The 12,613-nt window shown below is 40.8% G+C and overlaps 1 protein-coding gene across 13 annotated transcripts in view; it reads left to right on the top strand.

Annotated features, from left to right (window-relative positions):
* The window catches only part of DCX (doublecortin), a 366,408-nt gene that overhangs the window by 257,306 nt on the left and 96,489 nt on the right, over nt 1-12,613 (top strand). For all 13 annotated transcript variants that reach the window (XM_070605127.1, XM_070605123.1, XM_070605129.1 and 10 more), the window contains one exon: nt 7,223-7,563. In XM_070605127.1, the coding sequence (XP_070461228.1) occupies nt 7,223-7,563 (341 nt within the window). The remainder of the gene's footprint in view (nt 1-7,222; nt 7,564-12,613) is intronic.

Here is a 12,613-nt window from a genome sequence, read left to right as displayed (position 1 = left end):
GAGCTTCCCTTGTGTAAGACCACGTTCTCTTAAGTAGCCGCTTTTTCCCCAAGTCAAGTCAAGTGATTTGGGGCCAGTTACTTATAAAAGACTGTCTATACGACTACCAGATCTGGGTCTTGGGGTTCAAGTCCAAGGTTTTTCTACATAGTTGACCTTGAAAAACATTACTAAAGAGGCTTAGATTATTTGATCATGTTCTGGATGGCCAGACACAGGTTAATCCTAGGCTTTTCCTGAACATTGAAGGATTGACCATCCTAGCACATATCTTAAAATAAAGGAGAGTCAGGGAAACATGAAGGGCTTAAATCTGGGTTGAGGGAGCTGTCCAACAGAGTGATCGATAGGGTGTATGTCTTTTGTCAGTGTAAAATCCACATCTCAGTCAAATTTGAGGGTTTCTGTGTAATAATTTTCACAACAAAAGCACCCTGAATTACCCAGTATATCCTCATTTCCACTAGCTTTGGTCTTCTAAAGACCATGATAGACACTACAGCAGAATTCTAAACCAAGTGACATTGTATTCAGAGCAAGGATTAGAATGTTCTTGTGTCTGATAAGAGAGGAGTCATGCACAGATTTTTTTCCCCCCAAATCTATTTCTTAACATGTCTTACTCAAGGACAAGCCCTTGATATTGATTTTCCCCCGTGAATTTGTGTGTGTGTGCGTGTGTGTGTGTGTATTGCGTGTGTGTGTTGTGATAACCTCAGTTCAATATAGGTAATAAATGTAATTTTGAAGACTGCAGCTTTCTCTTCTCTTGATCCTTTTGAATCCTGCTAGATTGGACTTCTCTCACCTACCACTCTTGGGTGCAATAGTAGTAGTTCCTGGTGAATTCCCAGACCATGTAGAGTGTGAATATGGCTCAGTTGCATTTATTCATGTGTCACCTACAACCACAAGCTGCAGTGGCCCTCAATGCCTTCCCACTCATGAATACTGCCCATTCAGTTAAGAAAATTCTGGGGTATCTCTGGGATAGTATTGAGAAATGTGACCAATTTTCCCACTACCACAGGGCCAGACAGGAAAGGGCACCAGGATGAGAAGGATAAAGATTAAGGGTCTTTTTCTCTCCTATTTTATCCTCTGGAACTACTCATCTATGAATGGAGGGCGGAAGTCCCTCACTTTGTTCATTTTTGGGAGAGATTGAATGAAAGATTTAAAATTTTATACACATTGCTTCCAATGAGACTTCAAATATAAAAATAGTTTGGAAAGATCCCTGGGTGAAGAATCAGGGGCATTGGGTTCTAGTCTTAGAGGCAGAAGATTATAATGGGAAAAGAAGTCTTTGCAACCAGATTTGGTTCAAATCCAAGGTCTGCACCTGCTAGCTTATGTGACCTTGGGGAAACAATTTAGACTCCCTGAGCCTCAGTTTTTCATCTGTAAAGTGGGAACAATTGCTTTGAGGACTAAATAATACAATGGATGTGAAGCGTTTGATATTTTGCCTGGCACACAGTAGCACTCAATCAAGGGTAGCTATTATGGTTTGAGTTGTCCTAGTTTATAGCTGGTTAGCTATATAACCACAGGTTTATCCTAACCATCACTGTGACTAATGTTCTCTCTTTTTAAAACACAACTTTATTAAGGTATAGTATGCATATTATAAAATTCACCCATTTAAGTGTACAATTTGATAATTTTTAGAAAATTTACCAAGTGGTGCAACCATGACCATAATCTAATGTTAGACCATTTCCATCATCCCCAAAAGAAACTCTATGCCAATTAGCTGCCACTGCCCATTTCCCCCATTCTCTCCAACCCTAGGCAACAACTAATCTACTTTATGTCTCTACAGATTTGCCTATTATGGACATTTTATCTAAAATGAATCATACACTATGTGCTCTTTTGTGACTGGCTTCTTTCATTTAGAAAAATGTTGTTAAGGTTTATCCATGTTGTACCATGTATCAGCACTTCTTTTCTTTCTTTTTTTTTTTTTTTAAAGATTTTATTTTTTCCTTTTTCTCCCCAAAGCCCCCTGGTACATAGTTGTGTATTCTTCGTTGTGGGTTCTTCTAGTTGTGGCATGTGGGACGCTGCCTCAGCGTGGTCTGATGAGCAGTGCCATGTCCGCGCCCAGGATTCGAACCAACGAAACACTGGGCCGCCTGCAGCGGAGCGCGCGAACTTAACCACTCGGCCACGGGGCCAGCCCCAGCACTTCTTTTCTTTTTACTGAGGAATAATAATACATTGTATAGATATACCACATTTTGAGTATCTATTATAATATTTTATCTGTAAAATGAGACTAGTAGCACTGGTCTTCTTTATCCATTAGGGTGGTTATGAGGATAAAATTAGATAATAGATATGAAAACACATCAGCAATGTTAATCTACAGCTACAAGGTACTATAATTATTAATGATGTGAAAATAATAATAATAGTAATAATGATGATGCCAGTGAGGGGTTGGAATGGCCAGTGGTTCCCAAACCTGGCTGTCTTTCAGAATCTTTTAGAGCTTTAGAAAAATGTAAATTCCTAGGCCACACCCCAGATCTATTGAATCAGAATCCCCAGGGCTAGGGCTCCAGAATCTATGATTTTATAAATCTCCGCAGGTGATTCTTATGAGCACTTAGACTTGGGAAGTACTGCATTAGGTGATCTTGATGGTCCCCTTTGGCTAACTACGGTGGTGGAAATTCCTAGGAATGTAGAAATCCTTCTTTTCATGTTTTGCTTGGTAGATCTTAAAGGAATAATGGAGCATAGAACGTACTATGTTTCCAAATGGCCACATTATTAAATATTTAGCCTGAAATGAAATGAAATAAAAAGCAATCATTTAATAATCCCTCTGGCCTTGTAGCACTCCTTTGTCTAATGTCTCTAGTCTACTGTCTGCTGCTAGATACTGAAAGTAGCAAGGGGAGAATTTGAGACCAAAGTCAGGTTATTGATGTCAGCTTTCCCACAGCTCCTCGGGAACACCAAGGGTCTTAGTGAAGCCATATAGGACGAAACCCTTTTTAGCCGTATTCCAGTGGGTCAATGAATGAAATCTACCAATGACTTATCCTTTTGTCTTGCTTAGTCTTTCATTGTGGAAACTTTCTCCTTGCTATCATATCTTGTCTAAATCTTTGCCCACGTCCTTGTATGTGAGTACCCAGATCAATCTTAAAGATACTCATTTTGAGCATTATTATACCGACCATATGACAGAATATTTACAATTGTGACAGCCTTGTTGGAAAATCTGAGCTATATGGCAACACTTGCTATGATCCAGTTCCTTTGCTGTGGTTCATTTGTTCCAATGAGATGAAACTACCTTCTCACTAATTTATCCTCCGACTACTAAAGCAAGCATATTGCCAAAGAGGAAGATTTTAAGATACCTGGGTGGGATTCATCATTAATAGGTATGATACTACAATAAAGTACCATTTAATATTTTCCTTCTTGAATGAGGAAGCCCCAGAAAAGAGGAGAAAGCCCAGGCAGAAGTTCTTTTGAGCTAAGAAAATATAAATATGTTTAATGTTTTTAAAAATGGAGCCCTGTTGAAAATGAAGGGAGATAGACATTAGATCATCTTGAACCCACAGCTTGTTCCCTTCCTGCCCTTTCAGCTGTGCTTCCATGACTTCATTTCCTTACCTCTTCACCCTGAAGCAGGTTGTCTGTTCCAGCAAATTGTCAGCTTTCTTGGCTCTTTGAAGCCAGCTTTCCTTCTAGGCTTCCAGTGGGTGGGAAATGGCCCCTGGAAGCTGTGGCAAGATGTGAACCCAGCTGTGTTAAGATTCAACACACCTCATCCAGCTCCAAGTGCCAGGCAGCTGGATGTGAAGGAAGCACCGAGCTCTGGCAGCAGACGTAGATATTTGCAAAATCAGAACAAGGAAGCCTTGGTCTAGAGAAGCAGCACATTTGATGTCTTTCCAGTAGTAGAAGTGGAGCGTTCTCACTGGTGGGCACCTATTTCTTTAACATTTAATTGCATAACAGCTTTGTTAAAGCCAGTTTGGAATGGAAAAGAGAAGAAAATTCTTTCTTGCAGACCTTTAGGACTGGAAAGAACTCAGATGTCATTAGTGCAATACCTTAAATTTACAGATGGAAAAACTGAGACTCAAAGATTAAGTGATTTTCCCAAGGTCACACAGCTCGTAAAATGCCTGGTTGGGATTTGCCTTCAGAGCTGTGTGACTCCCCCAGTCACTGCTCTTAACCACCAAAAATATCCTGCCCTCTGGTGGGGGAGGCTGATAATGAGGGAGGCTACACATGTGTGGTGGTAGGAAGTAGATGGGAAATCTCTGTACCTTTCCCTTAATTTTGCTGTGAACCTAAAACTGCTCTAAAAAGAATAAAGTCTTAAAAGATATATCCTGCCCTCGGTGTGCGTCAGCAGGGCAGCAGTGGTTTTGCTGGGTGTCAGACATAGAACTTCCCCATTTGGCATTTGCAGCAACAGGAAGCCGCCTCTCAACCAGCAGGAAATCTCACCTTTGAGGCATGGGACTAGGGCAGTGCTCATATTATGTAATGATGATAGCTCTGTTCCGAGATGGCTGCCCTTGTTTCTTCCTCTTTTCTTTCCTTCAGCTTCTACTCTTCCTTTTTTCATTTCCTTCCTCTCAACCCCTTCTTCCTCCTTTCCTTCTTTGCTCTTTCCTTGTTGTTTTCTCTCTATTCCTTCAGATTAGGGCCTTAATAATAATGATAGCTGGAATTCATCAAGTGCTAACTATGTACTAGGTTCTGGGCTCAGCACTTCATATCCATCATCTGATGTGTGCCTCACAACAACCTTATGAGGTATGTAATGTTATTATCAATACTTTGCAGAAAAGTAACTGAAGCCAAGGTGGGTAACTTGCCCAAGGACACAGAACTAGTAAATATTGGGGACTCAGTTCTGACTGACATCACATCAGCTGCACTTTTTCCATTACTCCATATTAGGGCCAAAAGGAGAGAGAGTGGAGAGACTAAAACGTACTGTTGGAAGATGCTCAACATAGATTGGACTGAGGGCTGGGTCCTCTGGAAAGTTTTTGGGTGCCATATGATACTATAGCTGTCTGCCATCATGTTCATTTTCATCTGGTGGTGGTTAATCATACTCATAGTTTAGAGGCTTAAGAGGTTTAAGAGATGGAAGCAAAAAAAGTCCAGAGTCCTAATAGGGCTACACAGCTGACTCTCCAGAGGAGAGTGTGGATGAGTGAAATCATAAATATATAGCCTCACACATTTCCACACCACCAGTTGTCTGACAGAGTTTTAAAGTACATGACAAGTTATGGAAAACATCTGACTCAAAGGCAGTGACATCTTGGAAGGTGCCCATGAATCTGGTGGAGTGCTAAGGCAAGAGGCCATTTCTAGGATGTGGGGGATATTGGCTGTGAATATATGGGGGAACTGAAAAGGCCCCTTCATCCTTTTAAGTCACAAATGAAAGACCCCAGCCTCTAAACACTTGGGTTGGGTTGGATTAGCCAGCAAGGAGACCAGAGAAATTATGGTTTCTTTTGGCTGAGGTTTTTGATGCCCCATCCTGGGTGTGTGTGTGTGCACGTGCACCAAGTCAGGGAGGGTGCTTAGCTTGCCTACAAACCATCCCTTGGTCCCCCTGTCAAGACAGAACACTAGCAGCTTCTGGGACTCAGAGCAGTGTTGGAAGCCATTTTGCATACATTGGAAACCACTTACCCTCCCCCTCCACACACACACATAAATGTCCTCAAAGGAGCCCTAGAGATTCTGACTGAATCTTCTCTCGGCACTGAGAAATTTCTTAATTAACGTGACTTAAAGGATTTAGTGCTACAGCAAAGCAATCAATATTTGCAAAGGGAGTGAGTTATCAGCCCAGTGTTTCTGAATGTCTCTGCATGGGTCTCCTGCTGAGACCAAAGGAAGAAGAGCCATCAGACTGTAATTGTGTTTAATACTTTCTTTGCACTGGCTAGGGTTGATTTATTTATTTATTTATTTATTTATAGTTCTTACTGATGAGTTAAGCCTGATTAAATCACACTGGTTTTCTGCAGCTCAACCTCTGGATGAACTTCTGTATACCTTGAGGCTAATGTGTTTTACTCAACAAATTCAAGCTTTTCCAATACTCTCTCCCCGAGGCTGAGCCTACCTCTCTTCCTCTTTTTCCAGTTTCTAGTCCCAGATGTCTAATCCCCTCTTTTTGCCTCTGGCCCCTGGGTTTCTTCCGCTATATTAGTCATTTCCTCTAGCCCAAGGTAAATGTGAAAATTACACCAGATCCCTCCAATCCATAAATCAGGCTGTATAATGTATTCTCACATCTCCACTTCATTACTTGGCGGCAGCTAAGGATGAGCACTGGTGAAGACGGCCCTGAATACACAGAATGAGTATGCAGCATTTGGGAAGATGGAAAGATGAGGGGTGGATGGTGGAAACAGAGGAGAGGATTTCTCAAGCAAGAGCTAAGACTTGCAAACACAAGGAATGTTGTGTTGTGTGTGTGTGTATGTGTGTACAGGTTGTAATTCAGACACTTTCTTCACCTGGTATGAGGGGGAGCTGTAGAGGACATAATTATAAACACATATATACATTTACCACACACACACACGTATTTCACATTTCAATATTACACTGTTTAGCCATATTCTCTGTGCAAAGGACAGTCTGGCTTCTTGGCAAGAATGTACTGTATGCCCAATATACAAGGTTACTTGGGTCACTTTAACTTGAAATAAAAGTGTATTAACTTTGAAAGTTCTCCTGGGTTCATAATATAAAAATGGAGTGGGGCAGTGGGTCCAGGAACAGGACAGGAACATTAAGAAATAGAGTCATGTTAAAAACACTCCATTAATCCCATAGATGTTAACAAACATCCTAGAAATTAACATAAACATTTCAATGCCGATAAAACCCTATCAAGCTTGAGAACCTCACTTGTTAGATTATGCTTAAGTATGTTCGTTGTCCTTAGGACCCTTAGCTTTAAAGGATTTTTCAGCTAGGTATGCATTATAATGAAGAATGTTTGCCTGATTTCTTGTTCTTGAATTTGAATGAGCCAAGTTGTTAGAGATTCCAATGAGAAATTATACCTAAGGTTGGTTATTATCACCATTTCCCCGAAAGTCCAACTCCTAGGTCAGTGTGTATTAATTTGGTTAGAATAGTTCCTATATCTGCTATTAAACTAATCACCACTCATTTTTTCCCTTAGGGGAAAGCTATGTTTGTTCCTCAGACAACTTCTTTAAAAAGGTGGAATACACCAAGAATGTCAATCCTAACTGGTCTGTCAATGTGAAGACATCTGCCAATATGAAAGCCCCCCAGTCCCTGGCTAGCAGCAACAGTGCCCAGGCCAGGGAAAACAAGGACTTTGTGCGCCCCAAGCTGGTAACCATCATCCGCAGTGGGGTGAAGCCTCGGAAAGCTGTGCGTGTGCTTCTGAACAAGAAGACAGCCCACTCTTTTGAGCAAGTCCTCACTGACATCACTGAAGCCATCAAACTAGAGACCGGGGTTGTCAAAAAACTCTACACTCTGGATGGAAAACAGGTAGGTACTTTTTTTCTTCAAAGTATTCTTTTTCTCGTTTGTTTTAAATCCTTATACCGTCGGCATCATTTCTGATTGGGAGACTCTCTCTCCATCTCTCATCATCCCTAATTGATATTTTATGTCTCATTTGGAAGAAAGGTCTTTTCAGCAGACAAAGAAATGGACCAGCAGTCTGAGGCTTTGAAATTCAATCTGCTTCTGACTGGCCAAGTAAAGTGGTCACTTAGCTTTCTTATCTGCTAAGAAAAGATGTGTTAGAATGTAGGTCCTACACATTCTTATGAATGTGAATTTAGCTATTACATGATGCAACTTTATTCAATGCATGTGACTGGAAATAAAATTTCTCCACTCATTTCTTCTTAGATACCCTCATGTTTATATTCAGCATTCATTCTGATGAAAAGAGATTGAAGTGACCCTAACATTCTGTGAAAGGAGTCAGATATGAAGGAACCACTGAAGTCTCTGATTTTTTGTCTTTCCTTCACACTAGGCCACATTTTTTTTCTCTCTTCCTTTTCCATGTGACATAGCTGTCTTAATTTGGTTTCACTGATAGTTTGTGTGAGAAAGGGACTATTTCAGAATCCTAAAATTAGCCCAAGAAAGATGCTGCCATCTGTTCCCCTCCAAATCAGGTTCTTCATGTCATTGGTTATGCTGCTAAAGTGCCACCTATATTAATATCTGGGAAAGAATGCAGCCAGGCGTCTCCATCAGACAGATGCACCATTCTCTTGAGCATAGGGAGCTGTAAATATATGACAAAAACTTTTCCAGGGGAATTGGAACAGTAGCTGGTTCTACTGGTTCTCAAGAGAATCCTGGTCCCTCATCAGAGAAGACAAGTGTGGATTATTACCAGTCCATACTTTCTATCCCTTAAAATACTTTTGGTGTTTGAACAACTATATAGATTCTAAAAAAGCAGATTCACTGCACATCAGAATGACTGATGAGTGTTCGTATGCAGAACTGTGCCTCCTCCCATAATTTCTGATATATACTGTGTGCTATAAGGGTTTAAGTTTCGGGCAAAATTCACTCATTTATGTGGCAATTTTGATAAATTTGCGGCTTCTATCTGTGTCCCCATCATTTGGTGATCTGAGACATCTGGAGGCATTGTTGTATGTGATTTATGTTTGTTGTACCAAAGCAATGGGTTACCTGTAATGTTGGGGAAAGGTACAACTCCCAGGCATCTGTCTAGGAATATCTCTTTTCTGAGGACCAAGTATATAATAAACAGGAGCTGCCCAGGAACAGGCTTAGTCACTGGAAACCTCATCTCGGAGAAGTAGGACCTAAGAATTTTAGAATCATTGGATGTTAGAGTGGAGACTGACCTTAGACGCCATGACATTTAATCTCCCATGTAATGCAGAGATAGCCTCTACAATCATTTTGTAAGACAGCCTATTCTACTGTTCAACAGCTGTGAGTTTTAGAAAGATTTTCCTTATACTGGGCATAAGTTTTTCTCCTTATATTTTCAGCCTCTTGAAGTAATACAGGGCAGATACAAATCAAGGACATAAGACTAGGGTTCAGAAGACCTGGTTTTTAGTCTTGATATTGCTACTTACCATGTGACCTTGGGCTAATCACTTAACTATCCTGAGCCTCACACTTCTCTGTACAAAGAGGCTGAGCACACCTGCCCCATCCGTGCTCACAGGGTTCTCATGAGGATCAAAGGAAATAAAGGATATGAAAGCACTCTGTAAATCAAAACACGTGACATCAATATGTAAGCATACAATTCATCATCAAATGAGATAAAATATGTAAATTTAAAGACAATTTGCATAAATATTAATAAATGTTAGCTCTCTTCCCCCTACCTCCATCATTTCCAACATTTTGTGGAGATATACCATACCTTGGCATTCTGTGATTGCTCCTAATAAAGCAACACCTTCACCTCCTAGCTAAGCAAGCTCCAGTCCAGTGATGGGTGGATTTTCGTCCTACAGCAGGCCACACAGAGCGACAAGCAATCTCCAGCTCCTTCAAGCATCAGCTCCTTATTTCTTTGAGGAACACATTATGAAATGCCAGTCTATGATATGGTGTGTGTACAGAAACATCAGGGAACAGTGCTCAAGGGAGCAGAACAATGCCTTATCAGGCATCAGTGCATCTCTATATATTGTTCTTTCTCTTTAAAATGTCTCCCTCTGCCTACGCTGACCCCTGGGGGTCATTTTTTAAGGCCTGGTTCAAATGTCCTTTTGTCTGGGAAAACTTCTCTGCCTCCACTATTCCACTATACAAAGTAAAGCAACCTTAACCTTTTTGTGTTTTTAAATGCTCAGCTCCTGATACATTGTGGATGCACTACATTTGTTGATTGAATGAACTAACATTAAGAGATTCTCACATGACCCAGGTAGATGTTCTGACATGTTCCAAAAAACCCTCTACTTTCAATGCCCCAGACACTACCCTTAGGTCTATCAGAAGAGATGGGGGCTTCCAAAGTAATGCATATACCACCTAGGCAACACCTATTCATTACTTACTTGGAAGTCATTGAGGGCATACTTTTAAAGCAATAATTCCCAAAGTATATTCTAAGAACTGTCCCCATCTCCTCATCCCCAAAAGCTTTTCAGAAAAGGATTCTATGGGCAAGTGATATGGTGACATGCTGCAAATATATGCCTTTCTTAGAGATTCGTGGTGCTCTTTGGCACATTAAATGTTCTGAGAAGTCCTGCAGAAAGGAAACTCATTTAATTTAGACCCAGGATTTCCCAATCTTACCTCACTGGTAAGACTGGTATGCATGGGGTAATCCACAAATCAGACATTGTTGTGTGGTTACAGCAAGGACATTGAATAGCAAAATTTGGGGGTGCATGGACAAACCTACTAATTACAAAATAGGTGCTGAGTATACTCAAAGTTGGTGCCCAACTCAAAATTTTGGAGCCCAGTGCATTTTCCAATTCTAGTGATGACAGCTCTAACCTTAACACCTGTCAGTCACTTAGATTACTGGTGGGTATTCTTACTACTTGGGAATATGATCTTCCTCTGTGCAGGCTGAAGGCACATGTGTTGCAATGGCTTGGACTTGCTTGGATGAGATTCCATGCCTATCTTTGGCTAAATGTGGTCCCAGGAAGAAAGGACAAAATTTGGTCAAGGCTATTTGTTATGGAACGTTTTAATCATGAAATCAAAGCCATCGCTTGGTTTCAGTCTTGCTCTAACTAGATCCCCAATAGTGGTTTTCTCCCTCTTTGTTTAAATAAGGATCAGTTAAAACAGACCAGTTGATTATACCAGATTTTTTGTTGCTTCTGTTCGTGTGTGTACCATTTGACTAATTGGCTTATGCTGATTGACAAGCAGTCTGCAGACATGGCTCTCATCTCTTTCTCTCTTTTTATTTTGTTTGGATGTGCTTTTGGAGCCCTTGATTCTTTAGGGTTTAAGCTTTGCCAGTATCGAAGACCAATTTCCTGACCTCTTGCCTCTGAGATATTTGTGGTCTGTATAGACAGGAAAGCTAACCATCAGTGGTAGGAAGGGGTCCCAATTTATTTCTCACCTCAGTAAGAGATTGCTAATGGAATAAGGAATAGTTGATAGGGCCCTGGCTACTCCTACTGGCTGTAATGGATTTTTGAAGGGTCAAGAAAAACATGATGAAGGGTGATATGATGATGCATATTAGTTCACTCTCAGGTGAGGTTGTTCTTTTGATTTCCTGGCAGCTGTAGTGGTTCTGGTGTGCTGACAAAATTATGCAACTATTAATTTCTATAATTAAGCCACACTTTGACCTTTATGCATAAAGGTCATGGATGCATTAAAACTGGAACCCAAATTTCTGGTTCACTTAGTAGTGGCTCAGTAGATACATGGTCTAGCCTTAAATTCATTTCTGTAAAGCACAGAACATGGTGCTTCTGTTAGAGATGCAGAGCTTTAGTAATAGACTTCCAGCTTTTTGGCATCTTACACAGGGTGCAGCTGGTCCTCACGCTATCCATTTTCATGCAACACATTAGCATCTCTAGTCTTGGTTTTGTCCACATCCAGGGTCTGTGTAGTCAAAGATTCACTATTGCCTCAAGGTACATGCCTAAGCATTTGTGTTAGCTTTGTTAGACCAATTTCCAATTGGATGAATTTATTTAGTCTTTCTCTATATATATTGCTAGTACCAACTACTTGGACCAGGAATTCTAGGTCCCAGAATAACAGAAACGAGGTTTAAGCCGATCCCAACATTATTCATAGCCTTAGAAGCTAGACCAGGAGTTTTAAGAAATGTTTTGAACCATAAGATGGTGGAATAAGAAAATGAGAGCACAAAGGATGTTTGAACCACTACTAAGTATTCTAGGAAAAACTTGCCCCTTCCATATTGCTTTACTAAATAACCGGGTGCTGCAAGCACAAAGGCAATTGTAGGAAGCACAGAAACACGAGTTGGATTTAACCTTGGAAATGTTGAGTGCATTTTCCAAGGTGGATGTGTCTTTACTTGGCCTGTGTAGCCGTTTTTCTCTCCTCCCCATCATCTCTGCCCACTCCAGCCACATCTGATTTTATTTATACTCCCTGGCCTCCAGCTCTCCCAGAGACAACCTCTCTCTCCTCCTAGTGTCATGACCCTATCAGTCAATGTTGGGTTCAATAGATAAGGACACGTGGCCATAAATTATGCCCCAAGAGGGAAGTCATTTATCATTGACCTTCACTTAAGAAAATCAAGGTTGGAAAGGTGATTTTTGTATTGCCAAAAGTTTCCCCTCCCCAACCTTCCACAGAATTGCTTCCTTGAGACAGGTTTTGAGAGGATTGGCTTCAGCATGAAGTAGCAAAGAGCAAAGATGAGAAGCCAGGCTGGACTCTGTGAAAGGAGACAGTTTGCAAACTATCTTGCCACATGTAGTATATATTTCAAGAATCTTTACACTGAGCTAGATTTTATACTGTAAAAGAGGGCTTATGATAGAAGTGGCCAAACATCAAATATACTGTCCTTCTGCAAAGAAAGTACCAGGTGTAACCTGATGAT

The sequence above is a fragment of the Equus przewalskii genome, chromosome X, assembly GCF_037783145.1.
Source record: "Equus przewalskii isolate Varuska chromosome X, EquPr2, whole genome shotgun sequence".
Lineage (NCBI taxonomy): Eukaryota > Metazoa > Chordata > Mammalia > Perissodactyla > Equidae > Equus > Equus przewalskii.
This window is presented reverse-complemented; position numbering and strand designations above follow the sequence as displayed.